This window comes from Podarcis vaucheri, assembly GCF_965113315.1.
Source record: "Podarcis vaucheri genome assembly, chromosome: 6".
Classification (NCBI taxonomy): Eukaryota; Metazoa; Chordata; class Lepidosauria; order Squamata; family Lacertidae; genus Podarcis; species Podarcis vaucheri.
This window is the reverse complement of record NC_138764.1, coordinates 58,977,043-59,000,399: the sequence shown is the minus strand read 5'-3', so window position 1 is coordinate 59,000,399 and position 23,357 is coordinate 58,977,043. Positions and strand designations below refer to the sequence as shown.

Below are 23,357 nucleotides of genomic sequence, written 5' to 3'. Positions count from 1 at the left end.
GAGTTTCAGCCCTTATGGCTACATAGCTAGGCTTGACAGTGTGTGGGCAATGCCTAATGAAATCCCAGAAGCTGGAGGAGGGGGCTCAATTTCAGATTTCGTCTACAGGTTGTGAGGCTTTGGTACCAGGCTCAGCTGCCTGTTCCCCCACCTCCGCTTGTAGAAGCAGAATGAACTATGCAAATTAAACAAAGATATGCAAAGTGGCTTAATCTATACAGACTAATCTGAATTGTGGTTACTGTTATGGCTTATGTGGCAGTGGCAAATCAATGAATACAAAAGTATGAATGCCTGCTATCTATGTGCAGAATCTTCTGATTCCTCCTCCTCTTCCACACACTCTTGGGAAAAACCTTTTTAAGATTTGTGGTTTGCAAATTATAAGTTTGGCTTGCTTGGCACTATACCATGAAAGTCTGTCCCCTTCTAATTTCAGCTTTTGCCCTCTTCTGCTGCCAGATCTTGCTTTTTAACCCTATGGCAGTATCTCCAAACAACCCTTTGCCTTGGGAACCTGGAAATGAGTGTAAACCACATTAAAATAAGAAGCTGCCTAATATATCAGTCCTCTTTAAATCATATTTAAAATACAAAGGGGAAGAGGGTTTTCTTTCCAATAACACATGATTTGGAAGTGAGCATTGTGTCTTTGAAGATGTGATCCCACTGTTAAGCAGTTTCCATGATTATCAAAGCAGGCTGCATGTGTGCTTGTGGGGCATCTTTGTTCTTTTCAATCAGAGCCTGCTACATTTGCAAACCTTTTGACTAGTCAACTTTTTCACCAAAGCAGGCAGGATTTTCCAGAACTCTGGGAAATTAGACTGAGCGGTGCTAACTCAGCTTGCTGTCCAAGGTTTACACTCTTAAAATTCAGCCCCAAACCTGAATTTGTGGACAAAGTGAGGTCAGAAAAGGACAGTTTCGTTTATAAAATTATTTTTATAACCCCCTTCGTTCCTAAGAATGGCTCCCAAGAAAGGAGGTGAAGAAAATAAAACATTTAAAAATACTTCCTATAATATGTATGCATGTGAATATATGTGTGCTTGCACACAGAACACTTTGTCAAAAGGCAGGGACTATATATTTCTGTCCAGAAACAGTACCTGAGATTACGTTATGGTGTTAAGATGAGCTTCTAATTTGTATGCTAATTTTTCATTTTGCTTTAGTGATAAGTTCCAGCCACAACCAAACTCAGGTTAGCCTCTGGGATAAAGTATAAACTGATATCAAAACTGTTAACTTCAAGAATCATAGAGTTATAGAGTTGGAACGGAATGTAAGGGTTGTCTAGTCTAACTCGCTGCAATGCAGGAATCTTTTGCCCAACAGGGCACTTGAACCCACAACCCTGAGATTAAGAGTTCCAAGCTCTACTGACTGAGTTAGTTCTTAAGATCTTTGATACTGTCCTAAAGAACTCCAGCCCTTGGGCTCACAAGCCCTTGTATGATTTTAGCCATTCTGGCTATAGAGAAGAGTTAAATAATGCAAAAGAGTATAGTGTTGTGGTTTGAGTGTTGAATTATTTCCTGGGAGACCAGAGTTCAAATCCCCCTCAGCTGTGAAGCTCTTTGGGTGTAGAGAGCCAGTGTGGTGTAGTGATTAAGAGCGGTAGTCTCGTAATCTGGTGAACCGGGTTTGCGTCTCCGCTCCTCCACATGCAGCTGCTGGGTGACCTTGGGCCAGTCACACCTCTTTGAGGTCTCTCAGTCCCACTCACCTCACAGAGTGTTTGTTGTGGGGGAGGAAGGGAAAGGAGAATGTTAGCCGCTTTGAGACTCCTTCAGGCAGTGGTAAAGCGGGATATCAAATCCAAACTCCTCTTCTTCTTTGGGTGACCTTGGGCCAGCCAAGTCTCTCTCGGCTTGACCTACCTCACAGGGCTGATGTGTTAAAATTGGAGTGTGGGAAGAGCCATGTATGCTGCTTTTGCTAACTTGGAGAAAAGTTGGGACATCAATGCAATAGTAAAACAAAACAGCAAAATAAATATGTCAGCACTGGATAGCTCTGTAGGTTAGAGAATGGTGATGATAAGTTTGATCCCCATATGGGACAGCTGCATATCCCTGCATTGCTGGGGGTTTGACTGGATGATACAATTCTATGATTTCATGTTAACATTTGTCATTAGAGTAACCAACTTCACTAACAACACAGAGAAGGTGGGAGAAGGAGATGGGGGTGCTAGCATTGCCCTGTCTCCCTCCTTGAGTTCAGGTGGGAAGCACCTGCAGTGGGGCGCCTGCTCCATTTGTTTCGTGTTCCTGTGCGTTGCCCCACCCCCAACTTGTGAAGGGCAGTGGGGGGCAGAGCTAGCACACTTCTCTCAAACTTTCCCATTGTGTGCTGCTTTAACCAGGAAGATAGATGCCTCAATAGGGCTATGAATGATGTACACATCCACATTTTGTGATGGCTTCATCCTGAGGCCAATACCTGTTGTTTTGCTGATTTGAACCACAGATCTGAGGACAGGACCATGGCCTTGAGCTTTTGGGGGGCCTCCCTGCATAATTGCTGTATTAAAAGCTTTGACAGGTGAATTAATTAAAAAGAAAGAAAGAATACACCAGCTGAGCGTCTGGCTGTCATCTCCCATCAGCCCATGAGCATCTTTGTTGCAACACCAAAGCTGTTGCATCTCAGATTATTTTTTATTGCCAGCAGTTGAAAGGTTTGATCTGGTTCTTGGCAATTGCCCCTTATAGGGACAAACCCCTCAACTTACCATATTTCTTTCCCTATCTCCAAAGGAACAGTTAAACACCCAGTTGCCTGTATTAGACAACCCCAGTGATACCAGAAGCTTATTGTATTGAAGGTTTCAAAATCATACATACCGTGATTCAGTGATATGTGTCCTATTTCACAGTTACTTTCTAGCAAATCCCTACTCCTGGTTTTCTCTTTCTCCTCAGCCTTCTCTTATGTAAAAAATGCTGCCTCCTGCAGCGTCTGGGGAAACTTTTCCTCCCTCCCAAAGCTTTATTAACTATGAACCCCCAAAATTTGGGATCCCTCCCATTTAGCAGACATGACATCAGGAAACCCATGACCGTTTACTTCTGGAATAGGACTGGGCGATATCTGGTTTTCAACATTGTGATATATCACCAGCTAAACATTGCAATTTACGATATATCACAATGTCTGAAATAAGGATGGAGCCATGTAGAGGCATTGGCTGGCTTCATGGTTTTCCTGCATCGTGATTTTTGCTCTTAGGATTCGCTGTCCCTGCAGGAGGCAGGGAAGAGCAGAGCTGGCAGAATTAACAAGGGCTGCAGGAATGGAGAGAAGCATTGGACGTATTCACGGTTTTCTTAATTGTGATTTTTGCATCGCTCACCCACACCCACATCTTGATTCGTGATATATTGCCAGGGCAAAAATTATGAAACCGATATCATGATATGGACTTCAAAACGGTTTTGGGTGATATATCAATATTTTGGGCAGCCCTGTTCTGGGGCAAACAGTGGCTGGAGAGGTGGTGGCGAGGAAGGATAATGTATTTCCCAGTGATGCACTTGGATGCAGAGCATACCATATTTTTTGCACCATAACGCTCACTTTTTTCCTCCTAGAAAGTAAGGGGAAATGTCTGTGCGTGTCATGGAGGGAATGCCTATGGGTGGCATGCCTACGGATTTTCCTCCTCTAAAAACTACATGCATGTTATGGTTGGGTGCGTGTTATAGAGCGAAAAATATGGTAATCCTGAGCATCTTGACTGAGAAATGAGCCCCAGCAAGTTCCGTGGGATTTGCTTCATAGCAAGTCCGGTTAAGAGTGCAGCTCTAGAAGGCAACCCTAAGCATTCTTACTTAGAAGTCAGTCCCACTGCTTTCAGTGCTGCGTAGGATAACACCGTTAAACTCTTCCTGGTCATGCTCTCGCTGAGTCTCTTCCCTGCTGCTCCTTACTTCTGTCTGGATGCTTCTGCTGCCCCCTTTGTGCAGCTCTGCCTGCTGCCTCTGCTGCTCATCTTGCAAGTTGGTGGAGCATTTGGTGGACTGGCCCTCTGGAGGCGGGCCGGCTTCAAATCCCTGCTGAGCCATGAAATGCATTGATTGGCCTTTGGGAACTTATCCTCTTAGTCTCTTAGTTCCCAGTATGTGAAATGGGAATATTAATGATCCATCCCATGGGGCTCTGGTGACGATGAATAAAGATAAGGTTTTAAAGCACTTTGCACTTCATCAGTTTTTTATGAGTTACCTAGCAAGGGTCTGTCCGTAGGCAGCCTGCGAGTGTCAATGCACATCCTTCTAGAAGGCCCTGCACTGCATCCCTCAATTTTGGTTGGCCTGGAGCTGCTTTGAACTGTTTCCCTTCCTGACCAATGAGAAGGTTGTGGCGTGCGTGGTGAAGCTCCTGTATATTTGTGTTGAAGCTACTAATGGCTGCTCTCTGCTTCTGCTGCAGGGGAGAACTGCGAGGTGAACTCCCGCCTGGGTCGCTGCACCCCGGGGGTCTGCAAGAACGGCGGCACCTGTGTCAATCTCCTGGTGGGCGGGTTCAAGTGTGACTGCCTGTCAGGAGACTATGAGAAGCCCTACTGCCAGATGAGCACCCGCAGCTTCCCAGCCCACTCCTTCCTCACCTTTAAGGGACTGCGGCAGCGATTCCATTTCACCATCGCCCTCACGTAAGTAGCACTTGGCTTTGGGCCCGGGGGGGGGGGGAGGGTGGAGTCCAGAGCAGAAGCTGCCATGTACCCAAACATCATTTTGCTCTTCGTAGTATTCTGGATTAGGAGGCATTGGGACACCTCTGCTGCATTTATTGCTACCATTTCATTTCATTTTATTTTTTTAAAATCTATTTTATTTTGACATTTAGAAACCCACACATGTCGCATAGCGTAGGCATAACTACACAGGGAGTAACTTGACTCACATCACCTACTGAGTGAGATCGTGGCAGAGGCAAGATTCAAATGGGATTTCCTGATTTGCATCTCTGTTTGCCACTATTCTATGCAAGTTTTCTTTTTCTTCTTTAAAAAAGCAAAACTAAAATAAATGTATTCAGGAAAATCCCAGGGAAGAAGACTGGGGGCTCAACTACACTTTTACTTGACCTGTATTTTGATTGAACCATGTACCGATTAATTCCTCCGGGTCTGAGAGCTTTTCTTATTGTTCTGTGACTGCGCCTTGCAAAAATCCTATCCTACCCCCTGAATCAGCTCTTATCAGATGCACAGAGAATCTGAAGGGAGATTTTGCTTAACTGAGCTTCAGTTCAGTAGGTAAGATTAGATTTTTACAAGGAATACCACAGAACAAAGAAAAAAGCTCGCAGACCTGGGGAACAAATCAGTACACAGTATGATCAAAATACAGATTAAGTGAAAGTGTGGATGCTCGTTAAGGCTGTGTGTACATTAGCAGCTTAAAACACTGCAAGCTTGTTCACCACCGCGCTGCATTTGAAATCTCATTTGGACATCATTGTACATAGCAATATGGCTGGATGTGTCCCCAAGTCTGCAGCTGTCTGTCCACGCCAGTGGGAACAGGAGGCATGGATGTCTTCATATGGCTTATGTTTTCAGATGGGATTGAAGCTGGTTGATTGATTATTGATTATTTAATTTCCATACCGCTTAAAATATAAGAAATACCTCTAATCAGGGTACAAAAACAGACAACTTAAACAAAATATTTCAAAAATGCAGAGTTACATATAAAAGGGTTACATTAATACAAAGTTACTAATATATAAAAATCAATAACAATTCATTTCCCTTCTGATGTACCCTTCTCTCTCTGCCTCCGGGTTCTCACCCAGGGTCCAACAAACTCCCAGGTCACCCACAAAAGTCCCACAATGGGAAGAGCCCCTGGACATCAACCCAGGCCCCCACCCCAGGCACGCCCCTCATGGGCAGGCCCAAAATGGATGACATTTCCTCAGGCTGCCCACAGCTGTGTCCCACCCAGCCACAACCTCCACACCCATCTCCAGGCACAATAGGTTTGGGCCCAAAGGATGGGGAAAGGGCTCCTTCTTCACCCTCTGCCCTTTCCTCCTCCAGCTCCAGAGTATAGATGGTTTAGGGCAAAATGCATCAAACAGCAGCATTTCTCAAGATACTACAGGATAGGTCTGGAATACGGCTGACACTGCTTCACAAACCAGTGGTAGGAGTGCACTAGATTCAGAGTAAAGGGGAGTGTGTGTGCACAGCCTAAGAGTAAGAAGACCCACTGCTGCCGCCAGGTATCTTCAGAGCTCCTAATCATTGTAGAAAGAGGATTCCTTCCTCTTGGGTGTGCATGCAAACAGTTTTCCTTTTCTGGGAAATTGATAATTTAAAAGGTTCCCACCCTACCTGTAATTCATATTTTTCTGCTGAAGCCGAAAAGTACCTTTAATTAATATTTATCTGCTGAAGGTGGAAAGTAATCTCAAGAGTCTGTTTTCTGGTGACAAGTCAGGCAAAATCTGACAAGGCAAGCCATCCATCACCAAGTCTGAATTCTGCCAAACAGTTCTTTGAATAAACAGCCTGTGGTGAAACAGGTTGTATGTTTCAGTTTTGCCCGGTGAGGGCAATTCCAGTCAGGTTCAAATTTCAAGTTGCTAGGTCTCAATGAGAAAAACATTCCCACTCCTTCTCTCATCTGACAACTAAAAATACCAGTATTCTCACTGCTGCCAGCATGGAACAATTAACCTGCTCTCTATGGAGACAGCAGAATCTCCTCTGGCCCCAGGCTTCTCCCTCAGAAAACCTTCCCCATTTGATTATGAACCAGATGTTCTGACTCCTCTAAGCTGAAAATAATAACACAGAAGGTTTTCCCCTTCATCCTTTTTACTGTACAGCAGTGTGGTATGTGGGTATTACTGAATGAAGAAAAACTAAATCGCACAAGCTGGATTTTTCTTTAAAAAGAATAATTGATGCTTCCAAATCTACAAAAATCAAGCAGGCAAGAGTTCTCTTTTGCATGCCATGAACAAGGATGGGACAGGAGATTTTTCAATAACGCTCCATCTGTCCCTTTGCTATATGTATCCCAGATCATGGGGAGGACAGGCTTTCATAGAATTGTAAAGTTGGAAGTGACCATGAGTTGGTCATCTAGTCCAATCCTCTGCAGTGCTCAGTAATCTTTTGCCCAATGTTGGACACAAATTCACAGTCCTGAGTCTCATGCTTCACCAGCTGAACTATCTCAGCTTTGGGTTAAGAACCATGTTAGGGACGCTGGTGGCGCTGTGGGTAAAACCTCAGCACCTAGGACTTCCCGATCGCATGGTCGGCATTTCAAATCCCCGCGGCGGGGTGAGCTCCCTTCGTTCGGTCCCAGCTCCTGCCCACCTAGCAGTTCGAAAGCACCCTTAAGTGCAAGTAGATAAATAGGTACCACTTTCTAGCGGGAAGGTAAACGGCGTTTCCGTGTGCTGCTCTGGTGCCGGTTCGCCAGAGCAGTTTTGTCACGCTGGCCACGTGACCCGGAAGTGTCTGCGGACAGTGCTGGCTCCCGGCCTCTAGAGTGAGATGAGCGCACAACCCTAGAGTCTGGTCAAGACTGGCCCGTACGGGCAGGGGTACCTTTACCTTTACCTTTTAAAGAACCATGTAATCAGGCAAGCCATCATGAACCCTAGTCCAACCCCCTGCAATGCAGGGATATGCAGCTGTCCCGAACCTGCAACCTTGGCGTGGTCAGCACCACACACTAACCAACTGAGCTATCCAGCTCTTCCTTAAAGTTGAAGTTAGAGCCCTTATGTAGGCGTCTCTTGGACAGAGGCTGAAGGGGCTGAAGAGAGGCCTCCTTGTGCACCTCCATGCTCTTGCGTCTCTTCAGCGTCTCAGGAGTGACGTGGGTAGAGCCAGAAGCAAGAGGGGCAAAGATATATATATATATAGAAAGAGAGAGAGAGATGATATAGATATAGATAGATGATAGCTATCTTACACACCTATATGCTTCCACCTCCTATCTTTTTGAAAATCCAAGGATTTGGGTGAAGTAGCCATTGCTTATGTGACTTTTGTTGTGTAAGCAGGGAAAGATAGTAACCAAGGCTATTATTATTATTATTATTATTATTATTATTATTATTATTATTATTATTATTTGAAGAGGTACACTGCTTGTGTTCAGACTATGTGTTGACCTCACTGAAACTGACCTTGGAATGTGCTTTCAGATAAGCTAGCTCCAGAGTGTAGACAGAATGCAAATCCAAAGCTTGTGAGCAGCAGAATGAAAGTGTCTCACATTTGTTTATGGGGTGTGACATTAAATCCCACCCAATAAGTACAGAGGTACCTCGGGTTAAGAACTTAATTAGTTCCGGAGGTCCATTCTTAACCTGAAACTGTACTTAACCTGAGGTACCACTTTAGCTAATGGGGCCTCCCGCTGCCGCCGCGCCGCTGGAGCACGATTTCTGTTCTCATCCTGAAGCAAAGTTCTTAACCCGAGGTACTATTTCTGGGTTAGCGTAGTCTGTAACCTGAAGCATCTGTAACCTGAAGCATCTGTAACCCAAGGTACCACTGTAATTAAAATCAACAAAGGAATCATCCTTGCAGTGCTTATTCACCAACTCTTCACCTTGCTCAGAAATTTTAATAATGGTTTACTCTTAACTTTAAATTTTTGTCAGAAACATACGCCTTCCCTACTATTCTGATTCTTTTCAACATTGGATGCCTGCCTTCTTCTGTTGCATCCAGTGCTTTTTTTCTGGGGGGACGCATACCCCTAAGCATTTTGTGAATCTAAGATTGGCTTCATTGAGGGGCAGTATTTCAATATGAGTAGGAAAATGAGAGTACCCCTAAACATTTTTTTTAGGAAAAAAAGAGCACTGGTTGCATCTGTTTTAGATTCAGTATTGGTCGCATGATCTTTTGATTTATTTTTTTAATCAGAAACTTCTAATTTCTGCTTAGTACTTTGCTCCAGAGGTTTAATCTCAGGAAGAAAAATATCTTTCCATTTTGCGAGAGACAAAGATGGAATATCCTCCGCCTGATTGTTATTATCACCTCCTACAGCCAAATTATTTGTGGCTTCTGTGAGACATGGTATGGTGCTGCTCCTTCTTCTTTTCTTTTCCCCCTCCCATGCTAATATGCAATTAGTGCTAATTGTTTATTAGAATGGGAGGAAAAAGAAGATGAAGAAGCTGTATTGTACAATATTACAGAGAGTGTAAAGCAAAAATAATTCCAGTGATTACAAAATAATTACACAACAAATAACTTACACTGAACGGAGAACCAAACCTATTTCATAGGAAGTCGCTGGGAGCAACATTAGGTGATTTGAGGCATAGTGTCATCAGGATGCTGTTGACATCCAGCAATACTTCCTTCTTGCTTCTGAAGCAAGAGAGCCTGTGACTTTTTTGAACCAGTGCCTGGGTGCATTGGTGGTCTGGAGAAGAGTAAGATAGAGGCTGTGGGTGAGTGGTTCTCAGTTCCAGGAGTTGGGGAATTCATCGGTTCTTGAGAGGAGTGCACTCCTTGTGAAGGAACACATACTTGGGGGCCATTGCTAGTTCCATCTTTGTCACTTGAGGCTCAGGTAACCTCTGTGGTGAGGAACAGCTGTTGCTAGCTGAGGTTGGTACACCAACGGCATCCTTTTCCTGGCCACTGAGATTCATGAATTGGTTACCTCACAACTGGACTACTGCAATGTGCTCTGTGTGGAGCTTTTCTTGGGAATGATCTAGATCAGGCTTCCTCAACCTCGGCCCTCCAGATGTTTTGAGACTACAATTCCCACCATCCCTGACCACTGGTCCTGCTAGCTAGGGATCATGGGAGTTGTAGATTGAGGAAGCCTGATCTAGAATGCTGCATCATATTATACCTGTGCAGAAGGCACTTCTCTGGCTGCTGATCAGCTACGTTTGTTCCAGATCATGTTTAACATATAAAGACCTGAACAACCCAGGACCAGGTTCCTTGAAAAACCACGTGGCCCTGTATAGACCTTTAGGACCACTTAGATCACCTGGGATCATTCTGCCTGTGGCACTGCACCCTATAGAATACCATAGGGCAGAGAACAGAGACCCCTGCCTACCCTTGATCCCACCCTGACATGCCTGCAGTCTGCCCCCTTTTTGCCTTTACCACCGCTGGAGCTCTTACATTGGTTGGGGTCAAGAGAATTGTGCAGGGGAAGGAGAGGGGTGGATTGTTCTGTCTGGCAAGTGGAAGTGCTTGTGCTGTGACAGAACAATTGCTTTAGCTCCATGTTGAATTCCTCCCACCATCTTTAACAATGGAGATTCAAATTAAAAGTTTCTTTCCATTGTTCATGCAGAGAGCAGATTTAAAAAGAAACAGGTTGAAGTTCCAATTCAAACATGAAGCTAGCAATAATAATCTGGAATACCTCTGGGCACAAGGTGTGCAAAACCTTTCACTTTACTTCTGTAGGGTTTTCCATTATGCTTTTCCATGAAAAGTCCGTAGAGTTTCTTTGATCTTGTTTTTCCAAATAACTGCTGATCACGTGGGGTTCCTGTCCCTCTGCTCCTGCAGTGGAAACACTTGCAACAAACTGATGTGAACTATGGCTGGCTGTATCACAATTTCGATTTTATATTGCCTTGCTCTTTTTTCAGTTTTGTTTAGTTTCGTATTTCTGTGCTGCTTTTCTGCTAAGATTAGTGGCGTATGGCACGAAATGAAGTGCACCAGAGTACAAATCAATTATATCAGTAAAACAGCGGCAGTGAAAATACGGTAAAGACCACAGTACAAAACTCCATTAGCTTGCATTAAAAGTTTTTTTTAATGCATTTAAATTTGGATAGAATTTTTAAAAAGTCTTTTAAACTTTTAACACCAGGAGGGTTGTTGTGTAGACCATACAGCAGACGATTCTGTAGTTGCGCATGTGCAGTTGCGGATGGCAATGCATGCGCAACTGTACATCAGAGTGCTCATTCCATTGAGACTATGCATCATGCTAGCAGATGCCCCCACACTGAGAGGTATGCTCCTGCATACAATGCAACCCCTGCTTCCCCTCCACATCCACCACCCAACTTGTACAAGGATTTGCACACCTAGTTGCCATTCCCCACCCTCCGACGGAATGTAAATTTGACAATCTAACAAAAGCCAGGAGGAGATAATTGTCTGCACCAGCAAAACAACTGTATCTGTGTCAAGAGCTGAACTTGGCAGATTGCCGTGGCATCCCTTCTTCCTGGGAAGCATGTGCCCTTGAATGGAAGAGCAGGGAGAAGGGTTGTTTCCCATTATTATTTGAGGGAGGGCATGCATGTTTGGCGCTGCGGGTTAAACCACAGAGCCTAGGACCTGCCGATCAGAAGGTTGGCGGTTCGAAACCCCGCAACGGGGTGAGCTCCCATTGCTTGGTCCCTGCTGCCAACCTAGCAGTTCAAAAGCACGTCAAAGTGCAAGTAGATAAATAGGTACTGCTCCAGTGGGAAGGTAAACGGCATTTCCGTGCGCTGCTCTGGTTCGCCAGAAGTGACTTAGTCATGCTGGCCACATGACCCGGAAGCTGTACGCCAGCTCCCTCGGCCAATAAAGCGAGATGAGCACCGCAACCCCAGTCACGACTGGACCCAATGGTCAGGGGTCCCTTTACCTTTACCTATGCATGTTAACACACGTGTGCCTGCCTCACTGTGAAAGCGTATCAAAGGGACTGGGATGAAAGAATGGAAGAGGGGAGCACCTGTTCCTCAGGGACATCTCATACACACAAGAGTCATTTTCTGATGTTAAATTTCTTGATGTTACATTACGTAGCGCATACATGCCAGGGATGCATGGCACCTTGCCTTAGGCTCCTACCTATCCACATGAAGATGGTTATATTGCCCATAGTTGTGGACCTGTTTGCACAGCCAGCCTCATCATGACAGTGAAGGGCAGGTCTGGCCTCTGTAAAAAGGTAGCTACTTTCCCCAGGATTAGTCTAGCTTTGTGATAAAGTGCTGACCTGGGGAGCTGCCACACATCTTTTATTTGCTGCCAGGGGTTGTGGGGATCCCACCGCTCACTTTCCAGCACCTGATCACTTTAGAACTTTTCCAGACCTCTAGTGCAGGCTGGAAACAAGGGACACAGCAGTCACTGCCCAGTGTTTTCCTCTCCTATCATCAACATCTCTCTGCTAACAACACCCGGAAAAGAACCTCCTCCAGGGGGAAGCCCAGCAAAGGTTTTATCATTGGTAAGCCTCATTTCCCATTCTTTTTTCCATAGATAGGATGTTTCTTGGCAAAGGGTTTTATCCAGGCAGCATGCACTTGGGTTATGCTGATGGTAACACAGAGCGTTCCCTCCTTTTTTGCAGCTTTGCCCAGTCCATAATCCCCGCAGCTCCATCCCTATTGTTAGCCAAGCACAAAAGAGCCAGCCAGCCAAGGCCTCTTTGTCCCTGGACAAGGGTTAGTTGGAGCTCCCCGATTTGCTCTGCATACTTGTCACACTACTGTGATGGGGGACGGGGGGGGGGGGGGAGCTGCCAAGTGCTGACAGCCTATAATGAAATCAGCCCACAAGAGCAACACAGAGTATAGTCACCAGGGAGGGGAAGGCCTGCCGTGCTCAGACGAGAAGCCAATTTTGCGAGCCTGATAAGGAGCAGTGGCCAATGGCCCTATCATTTAAGAGAAAAGAGGTGGCGTGGTAGAAATTTATAAAATTATTCATGGCGTAGAGAATGTGGATAGATAGAGAAGTTTTTCTCCCTCTCTCATAACATTAGAACTCATGGAAATCCTATGAAACTGAATGTCAGAAGATTCAGGACAGATAAGAGAAAGTGCTTCATCACACAGTTAAAGTATGGAACTTGCTCTCCCAGGAGGTAGTGGTGCCCCCAACTTTGATAGCTTCAAAAGAGAATTGGGCAAATTCATGGACGGCAGGGCTGTCAATGGCTGCCAGCCACGGTGGCCATGCTCTGCCTCACACAGTTGGCGGCAGAAATGCTTCCAAATACCAGATGCTGGAAACCACAGGAGGGGAGAGGGCTGGTGGCTGAATCCTGCTTGCGGATTCCCCACAGGCGTCTAGTCTTGTCACTGTGAGAACAGGATGCTGGACTAAGTGGGCTATTGGTCTGATCCAGGAGGCTATTCTTGTGTACTTATTCCCCACCTAGTTTCTTGACTTGCACCGAATTCAGTTAAGTTCAAATATAGATGATTGGCAAGATGGAGAAGATGCACATGAGAAGATGCTTGCTGGGTTGGGCCTGCTCCCACAGTGGCCCTTCTTTCCTCACAGCTGCTGCCACAGGAGAATCTGAGGTGCCGCCATTTTGCCCTGGATGAAGTGAGAAGAAACTGTGGCAGCTTTTTCTAAGCAAACAAGTTGTCTTTTCTGTACTGTAGGAACTTAACCCCCCCCCCACGATTATGCCTTTTGCTGTAATAATCTTATGTAAACTGCTTTGTGAGGTCTGCCTGAAAAATGGTGTACAGGAAAAAGGAAAAAAAAATGGCACAAAAATAAATAAATAAATAAATAAATAAATAAATAAATAAAGGTTAGGTAAGGTTCGTTGAATGTGTGAATCACTTCCTACAACAAGACAGTACAGTAATACAGTAATAAAATACATAAAAACATTGAGTAACAACATCTAATTATTGGTACTGCCCAAATGCCCAGGAAAACATCCATTTCTTGCTGCCTTTCCTCCTAGGGGAGCTGCTCCATCATTTCAGTTGCCCCTTTCTGACCCTTTCCCAGGAAGCACCAGAGTTCCCAAAATATGAGGGAAGATGACACAATTTCCCTTTAGCAATTTGGCAGCAGAAAGAGGATGGAGCTGTGTGGCACCTACGAATGGGATCAGGCTTGTTTATCAAGACCTTTTAATTCCCCTATTCCATTTTTCCATCGCTCTCCATTCCTGACCTGAAGACATGAAGCTAAATAGCACAATACCAGCAACCACATTACTTTTGCTCCACCAGGAAGGTTGGCAGGAAGCCAGAAGGAAAGGAAGCTCTGGCTGCAGAGAATCAGTATGTCAGGTTGTAGTCCTTCAGTTAAAGGAACGTAGGACTGAGCTTAGCTCTGCTGGGACTGAAAATAAACTTCTGAGTTGAGCATGTTCTCAGAGGTGCCCTGTTCCTTAGTTCTGTGTTCCACCAGCGTTGTTTTGGTTGGTGGAACTCAGGTTCGGGGGGGGGGGGAGGAATAAAGTAAACCCTGCAAGTCCAAAGTCTGCCCACCCTTGCGCTACAACTTGTGAGTCTTGAATTTGTGTTTTGGGAGGTGTTGATGGAGTCCTTGTAATTATGTGCAGCCGCCCATCATCTGACAACAGCGGCTATTTGAAATTCCACACGGGCATCTTCCTGATGGGTCTATAGAGCCTGCACTGTGGAAGAACTGCTTTTGTATGCTCAGCCTCCACACTTAGCCCCTTGCTCTCATCCCTGGCTCTGTTTACTCACAGAGCCACATGCAGCCAAAAGGAATGAATGGAGGGTTGAGGAGGGGGAAGGGTGCCAGGATGAATCACGGTTGAGCCAGCTTACTTGGGCGCTCCTTTGTGTGAGGGAGCTGCACACCTAATCACAAAGGAATGCCTTTGTTAGGCTAGGCTTACTTGCTTGGGGAAATCATTGGCAACCTAGCAACACACAGCTCAGGGTCAGGGTGACTTCACACATGGCAGATTCCTTCACCAGGTATTCCATGTGCAAATCCCGCATGTTGCTTGTCACACGCAGGTCTGTTTACAGCAGCACGCACACATGCAGGAAGAGCTCCCAGCTGCTTGGTGCCTATGACCTGCCTCTGTGTGTGAATGCGTGCAGAGGATAAAAGTTTAGGGTCCTAGGATCCAGTTCCTCATGTCATATATACAGCTGTACTGTGTGTGAGTCTGAAGGAATCAAAAGGTCTTTGCTTTCTTAAACTCTCCCCCTCACAATCCATAAAGAAACTTGTGTTACCTTAAAGACTGACCGATTTATTAAGGCATACACTTTCATGGGGACTTCATCAGATGCAGGATGTATTATCCTGAATTGACATGCATGGTTGTGGATGAGGTGGTTGAGAATGCAAACAGTAAAGTCAGAAGGCAATTAAATACAAAAAGTACTGAGACAGTGATCATTACATGATTAACAGTGGCCATTGACAAAGCACTTGATGTTAGCACAGACACCCTACCACTGGCAAGTCAATAGTGTGATAAATATCCATTGTCCTGATTCAGTCCATGACTGCTAACATTGAACTTCTTGATGAATTATAATCCAGCAGTTTCACATTGCAGTCTCCCTCTGAAGTTCCTTTGTTCAAATATAGACACACTAAGGTCAATTGCAGAGTGTCCTGGGAGGTTGAAAACTAGTTTTTTGTTTTTTTTTGCAGTTTCTGATGTTAGATTTGTATCCATTAATTTTAGAGAGACTGGACTGTAAGTCCTGTGTAGAATGCAGAATAATAATAATAATAATAATAATAATAATAATAATAATTTATTATTTGTACCCCGCCCATCTGGCTGGGTTTCCCCAGCCACTCTGGGTGGCTTCCACAGAGACCAAAAATACACTAAAATGTCACCCATTAAAAACTTCCCTGAACAGGGCTGCCCTTAAGATGTCTTCTGAATGTCAGGTAGTGGTTTATCGCTTTGACATCTGATGGGAGGGTGTTCCACAGGGTGGGCGCCACTACCGAGAAGGCCCTCTGCCTGGTTCCCTGTAGCTTTGCTTCTCGCAATGAGGGAACCACCAGAAGGCCCTCGGCACTGGACCTCAGCGTCTGGGCAGAACGGTGGGGGTGGAGACGCTACTTCAGCCAGAAGGCCATCACAGGCTAGATGATGGCATTGCCAGGGGTGGAAGGACATCTCGCCTGTGTGCTAAACTTGGCTCGCCGGAGGTTCAGAGTTGACCCACAAGGCCGTTTACCCCAAACCACACCATATGTAGCTTCAGGTGTAGGGCAGATAGAGACATGGCTTTCAGTGCACAATTGGGAGCCTTGATTGTTCATTCACAAGGGAAAGCAGGCCTTGCTTAGCTCTACTGCCCATCCACTGATGTGTGGTAGAGCTGAAGCCTTCTGGATTGGGTGTGTGTGGTGGCACCTGATGTCACTATGGTGTCAGGTGACTGACAGATAGGCAACCCCAACCACTTGCCAAATTCAGCCTGCAAGGCTAGATCCCAATAAGGAACTGGCCTGCTGAGCCAAAAACATATCCTCCAAAATGTTGGGTCCCAAAACCGGGATGTGCACCTTCCCGTCTGTGCTCCCACACAAGATCACAAAGCCTAAAAGATGTGCTGGGGGTGGGGTGGGCCTGTGCACCGGAAAAAAATGTGTTTGTGCTGCTGTACTCTTGTGGGAGGAAATTGGATGTCCAGTTTTTCTGGGACACTGTGCAAAAGGGTTCTCCACTCATGGACTATAGATTCTGTCCAGACAGGCATTATATTTGTTGCCTTCCCATCAATCACGTGAGCTCTGTCTACTGCCTTGTCTTGCGATGCTGGATCCTGGGTACAGGGGCTCACCATTCTCTTCTGTTTGGCAGGTTTGCCACTAAGGAACGGGATGGGCTGCTCCTCTACAACGGGCGCTTCAATGAGCGACATGATTTCGTCGCCCTGGAGATTGTCCAGGAGCAAGTTCAGCTGACTTTCTCAGCAGGTATGGTTTCTCTCCAACCCCCTTGGCTTTTCTGCTTCTGCTCATCCCACCTTACGTCCCAGCAGTGTTGAAATTCCCTTGCCAGGCCTCTGCCTCTTGCCCCATTATCTCCAAGCCTTCCTATCTCTTCCCCACCTCTGCTGCAGGATTTTACCTGCCCCAGTGCCGCCACTGTTAGCGTAGGTGCTCCTCCTTCAGAGCCCTTATGGGAAATGGTGGCAAGGAGAGGCATTATCTTCTCAAGAGTCTGTCCTCCCTCTCTGAGTTGTGTTTCATCTCTCCCTCAGGAGAGTCAACAAGCACGGTAGCCCCGTTCATCCCTGGGGGCGTGAGTGATGGGCAGTGGCACACCGTCCACCTGCACTACTACAACAAGGTAAGTCTCACTGGATAGCTCAGTCGGTAGAGTCGGTAATCTCAGGGTTATGGGTTCAGGTGCCACATTGGGGAAAAGATTCCTGCATTTGCAGGGGGTTGAACTAGAGGACCCTACAATTCTATGATTATAAGACTCTTTCATCCTGAACAGGCCTGCTGGTGCTGTGCCCAGCTCATCTCCCCCCTCACTTTTAATTCAGGGCCATCTGCATACATGGCACTTTACAGAGAAGAAGGTTGACAGGTCCCTGCCCCAAGGCACTTACAACCAAACATGGGCGCACTGGAGGAAGCATGTGGCAGGCAGTGGAATCATGAGCAGGCAGAGAGGAATATGTGATGATATCTTTGGCTATTACAATAAGGAGCAGGGACCAGGCCAAGCATGGGGAGCCTCTGGCCCTCCAGATGTTGCCAAACTGCAACGCTCATCAGCCCTAGCAAGCGTAGTCAATGGCCAGGAATGATGGGAGCTACATCTGGAGGGCCAAAGGGTCCCCATGCCTGGACTAGGAAAATGATCCAACGGCTTCCCGAAAAAGGTGAGGTTTGAGGAGGGAGATGGTTTCATGGAGGCATTCCAAGAAGCAGTTCCAGGGATAACAAGGGGAAATGGAGAGAGTCATTTTAAGGGTCAGGGGACCTTTGGATGGTGAGGGTGGTGGAGCTGATCAAGCAAAGGTCACAGGACGGGATGTGCTGGGAAATAAGCACAGCACAGAGAGAGGATGGAGGGGCAGGGTCCCTGGGTACCAGAAGCTTGTGAGGGATCTGAGAGTAGGCAGGAAGCCAAGGTAGGGATTTAAAGATGGAAGTCACATGGTCAGAGCAGCAACAGAGGTGAATATTTTTGGCAGCAGAGGTCTGGATGGATGTGAGTGGGAGAAGGTGAGACAATGGAACACCAGTGAGATGATTCCTAGTGTTGTGCCAAAAATGTCTTCTGCTTCTTTTTACTGTTTTTCAGCAATGAATCAGAAAATGAGTTGCATTTGAAAATTATCACAGGGGAGGGAAAATATCAACAAAATATGCAGGGTTGATTTTTTTTACACTTCTTGTTTTCAAGGTGGCCCATGGATGTGTGTGAGTGTCCTTTTATTCATTCTACAAATCATCTCTTTGATGGGCTGCCCTCTGCAGCCTTCTTGGGTACCTATGCTTCCTGAAACCCCCATAATACCCTCAGCTGGACTTTCCAGCAGCCTCAGGAACATGGGAAAGCTGCCTGTTGATGACAGCTGTTCGTCTTTTTCAAGTTAAAAGAAATTGGCATGGAAATTTTTTAAAAGCTAACTGAAAGAACTTCCCAGTGTGGTGTAGTGGTTAAGAGCGGTAGACTCGTAATCTAGGGAACCGGGTTCGCGTCTCTGCTCCTCCACATGCAGCTGCTGGGTGACCTTGGGCCAGTCACACTTCTCTGAAGTCTCTCAGCCCCACTCACCTCACAGAGTGTTTGTTGTGGGGGAGGAAGGAAAAGGAGAATGTTAGCCCTTTGAGACTCCTTCGGGTAGTGATAAAGCGGGATATCAAATCCAAACTCTTCTTCTTCTTCTCTTCTTCCCTTAAAAACAAAACAAGCAAATATGCCAATCTCAGGCTCTTGGTGGTTAGCCTCCCCAGCTCAGGGGAAGAAGTGACTTATCCTTCAGGGCTTTTTCAGATCAGAAAGTGCAGGCAGCCTGAGAGGCTGGGAAATGCTGGTAAAATGTTTAATGGAGCTAAAACAGGTTTTCACTGAAGGGACAGACAGCCGGGTCTGTACTTTTGTAATATTGTATAGGGAGAAGTGACATGCAGTGGAGGATGATCCATTAGGTCAAATGGGGCGCTTCAGTAGTAACCTAATTCTGGCCTCCGCCAGCCTGCTTTATATCTCACAGCCAGTCCAGGGTGTGGCACTGCCTGTCCCCTTCCTCCTCCTTAATCACACTATTGCTCTTTTAAAACTCAGCAGGGGATAAAACCAGAATTAGCTGCCTCTGGCTCCCCCTACTGTTGGCCTCCTTGCCATCTGCCCTACCAGCCCCGACTGATGATGTGACTTAGCAATGGATTCAATTTGCCCTGAACAACAGGGCAGATGGTGGCATTGTCAGCACCAGCCCATGACAGCCTGTAGAGGATTCCTGCCAGCTTTCCCCACTGGCACCCCATGTCTAGAGAGATGGGCAATTTCTGTTGTTTCCTGCAGTAAGAGACCTTCCCTGCTTTATAGGGTGAGGGTGGCTTCTGGGGCCATGAAATATTCAAAGACCAGCAGGAGCTTTTGGTAACGGGGTTGCTGCCACCAATTCCTGGCTCCTTTGGGCTCGAGAAGATCCCTGCCATTAGCATTCATAGTGCCCTCAGCGCAGGGACTTTTGTGTGGGGTGGGGAGGAGGACGGAGGGTTGGTGGTCCCAGCATGATGAAGTCCCAAAAAGCTAGTCTCTAATGAGGAGGCTGCTGACAGGGGGCAGGAGGAAGTGAGCAGCTGGCGCAATTGTCGCAAAGCAGCTGCTTGCTTCAGTTAATAAGCTTGGGGCAGCCCAGGGGACTGGAACGGCGCAGGGGTCAGGAGTTGCTGTCTCACCGATTTGGAGGTGGGGAACAAGGCGGTGGCCAGAAATTGCCATGCAACCTCTCACGAGAAGCCCTTCCCTGCCGTGCCCACTTGCTGTGCCCTTGTGTGCTTGCCTAGTCCTTCGTTCCTGGGGGGGGGATTATGGCTCATTTGGTTTCCCGTTCCATTTTCTTCCCCCAAACTCTGAAGGAGCTTAGCCTGACAAAGAGCCCCCCAGCCTGGATCCACAGTCAGTCCTCTGAACAGCTAGCCTAGACCACCAGCAGCCCCAATTGATATAAGGAATCACTTCATAGACACCAAAATGCAGTACTGCTGGGTTTATCATTGTCTCCTGGGCAGAGAAACTTAACCAAAGTTGTACATAGAAAGATGGTGAACTGAGGTCCCACCTTTCTGGGACTCAAACAGGGCCCCAGTCTTCCAATCCTTCCCTGAGAACTCTGTCAGGCCAATCAGTGGGTCATCTGGTTACCACATGATTAAAATTTTGGGTACTGTACTAGTGTCCTTCTTTGAGGTACACAGTAATGACCACACAAGGCTGTGCTGCACAGGAACTGGATGTACACACAAGGGAATCAGATAACTAGAGCTTAACACATTTAGCACCAGCACCGTGTTACACTCAGAGGTGGGGAACCACAGGAATGCAAGCCAAACTTGGCCTGGCTCAGGGGCTTCTACTTACCACACCCACTGGCCCCACGCCTGACAACCTTGTGACAAAATGTGGAGCCTGTAGAGATGTAGCTGGGTTGGCTTGTGAGGAACTTGATTATGCAGCTGATTTCCTCAGAAAGCCAGTTTGAAGTCACTTCCCAGCTGCTGAGGGATGGTGAGTTCAGGCCTGCTGGATTGGTGACACGGTTGAGTTGCCTATCGAGAACCCTGTTGTGCAGCCAATCCCTGCAGAAATCAGCTTTACTAGCTTTGTCCTCAATACTTTGCAGAGCACAGGACTGGCAAAGCCCCCCACACTACAGTTTCCAAGAGCTACAGTTCCCAAGCACCTGGCACCCAGGGCTTGGAAAGCACTGTGCTGGGGACTTTGACAGATGGGCAGGACGACCCATCTGCCAATCACTCACCGTGGGGTGGGGACAGATAAGGATCTGGCCAGCTGGGCCCAAAAGGTTCCCCACCCCTGTGTTAGACAGATGATAAATGTGAGGCTGCACAATTAGTCTCCTGTTCCTTCAAGTTGCCAACTCCTCCCCCCACTAATTAGAGGGAGTTAATGAGTGGGAGAGATATAGAGAACCCTTTGCTGTGGGTGTGCATCCCTGAGCAGCCGGGCTGGAGCCCCCTGCAGGAGTCCAGGGGAGTCCGGCTGCATGCTCCCGCTTGACAGCCCTTTAGTTGGGACAGGGTGTTGGCCCTCCCACTCCTGGGAATATTCCTGGAGACTGGCGTCAGTACCGATGAGCTGGATTGCCTGCAGCAGCTTCACCCAGGCACTCTGCCTCTGTGCCAGCAGACAATTTACCTCCTGCTAGTTCATGTGGTGGGGGCCCAGATTCCCGGTGCCTGCAGCCAGTGCTGCACATAGACAGCTGCTGACCCCCAGAGCTCTCCATCCTGCTGCTTTCAATGGGGTAGGCGCCCCACAAGCAACCAAAGGACAAATGTGGGTTTCAGGCCTCTGGCATAGCTTGCACGTGCATAGAGTGCCAAGGAAGAATGAGTTAAACGCAACAGAATCGGAGGAAAGTGAGCTGAAATGCTGTGGCCGGTTTGGTGGCCTGGAGGGCAGGATCCTGAGCTGGAACTTCAGGGCAAGAGGGAAGATGTGGCACCACCATGCCACACACAGCACTGTGTTCCTCCAAGTTGCACCCACACTAGCCCTCACCTGAGTTCATTTGCGGAAATATTGCCACATACTTTCTTTCCCTGCCAAACAGAGGCTATCCTGGTAATTAAGAGCAGCTAAGTACACCCATTGAAGCTAATGGGCCTATTTATTTATTTAAATTGTAGACCACCTTGCCTCTGAGGATCGCAGGGCGGTTTACAATATGGTTCCGGCATGCGAGCGACAGCCCAACGCAGCCAGCCAGCCACAGCTCCACTCCTAGGTCAGGCAGGGACGGAGAGGAGGAGGCAGTGTTGCTGCGCCTCTCCTCTGCTGGGCTGTGGCACACAAGGGCCTGAGTGTGCCCTTGAAGCAGTGGCTGGACACCTCCCTGGGTTCCTCCCTGCTCTGCCCATCCCCAGATGCTCCACTGCTGTTTATGCCCCTTTAGGTTCTAGGTAAGGCAAGCAGTCTCTGGGTTTCGTTCCCTCTCTGTTGTTTGTATCAGAGAAAGAAGCACAGCACATAAAAACCAATGTGAATCCCTGGCGAGGCATGTGAGGGCCTGCCTAGCCCCTGAGGGTGCCTTGCCTCCTCCGCTGAACTGCAGGAGCTGGGATGCCTGGGATGTGAGGTCTTCTTTCCACAAATGGGCTGCTTCTTCATGGAGGAAGAGCAGCGTGCTGCTTCCTCCAACTGTCCCCATTAAATGATGGTAGGGGAGCACATGGTTTGCCTGAGGCCAGCTCAGTTCCCTTGTTCCCACTTTGGGAATTTCCAGGCGTTCTAGCACATCTCATTCCATGCAGCCAATTGGATGGAATTGAGCACATGTACATGGGAGGTAAAAGTTGCAGAGGCCGCTGTGGTGGAAAGACACGGTGGGGTTGGGGGTGGTGAGTGGAAGCAGAACGATTCACATCCTGCCCTTCAAAAGCAGGATAGCCATGTGTAGAATAGTGGGTAGACAAAGCAGACGACGCAGCAATTTCTCCAAAGCAGCTCTTTATTTGTAAGCTGGAACAGAACAGAACTGAACAACAAACAGCTCAGCCGGCCTGCTTTTATAGGCAGCCGGCTGCCAACATTGTAGCAACAACAACCCAGGGTAACTGATGTGGACCTGAGTGAAAACTACATACACGATACTCCTTTTGGCCAGGGTGAGAACCTAATACATAATACCATGAGATTCACCAGGAACTGGCAAGGGGATTATTCAAGCTGGGGCTGCATTGTTGGAGTGAGAAACAGAAAGGCAGAGGCAGCCAAGCCCATTGGCTGCACTGTGGTCAGAAGTGCTGGCCAACACAGCGGCTAGTAATATTGGGCTTGAAATGGGGAAATCCAGGTCCAAATGTCCGCTCAGCTGTGAATTTCTCAACCCAAAGGTTCATTCTCCCTCATTGATGCTAACCTGAGAGTACAGAAGGGCAAAGTACAGATGTAGTAGACATTGCAGCTATGGTTCCATGACAGGCATGTGCTTTGAGATGGGGTGTGGAGTCTCTCTGAGCAGGCTGTGGCTAGGAGCCTGTGTAGTGTGGGATCTGTTTAGGCACTGGAAGGAGTTGGAATCATAGAATCATAGAGTTGGAAGAGACCACAAGGGCCATCGAGTCCAACCCCCTGCCAAGCAGGAAACACCATCAGAGCACTCCTGACATATGGTTGTCAAGCCTCTGCTTAAAGACCTCCAAAAAAGAAGGAGACTCCACCACACTCCTTGGCAGCAAATTCCACTGTTGAACAGCTCTTACTGTCAGGAAGTTCCTCCTAATGTTTAGGCGGAATCCTCCCTCCCGCAGTTTGAATCCATTGCTCCGTGTCCGCTTCTCTGGAGCAGCAGAAAACAACCTTTCTCCCTCCTCTATGTGACATCCTTTTATATATTTGAACATGGCTATCATATCACCCCTTAACCACCTC

The 23,357-nt window shown here is 47.2% G+C and overlaps 1 protein-coding gene across 4 annotated transcripts in view; it reads left to right on the top strand.

Moving 5' to 3' along the window:
- Nucleotides 1-23,357, top strand: part of CELSR2 (cadherin EGF LAG seven-pass G-type receptor 2) — a 110,925-nt gene that overhangs the window by 50,540 nt on the left and 37,028 nt on the right. For all 4 annotated transcript variants that reach the window (XM_082227054.1, XM_082227051.1, XM_082227053.1 and 1 more), the window contains exons 3-5: nucleotides 4,444-4,666; nucleotides 16,572-16,687; nucleotides 16,975-17,063. In XM_082227054.1, the coding sequence (XP_082083180.1) occupies nucleotides 4,444-4,666; nucleotides 16,572-16,687; nucleotides 16,975-17,063 (428 nt within the window). The remainder of the gene's footprint in view (nucleotides 1-4,443; nucleotides 4,667-16,571; nucleotides 16,688-16,974; nucleotides 17,064-23,357) is intronic.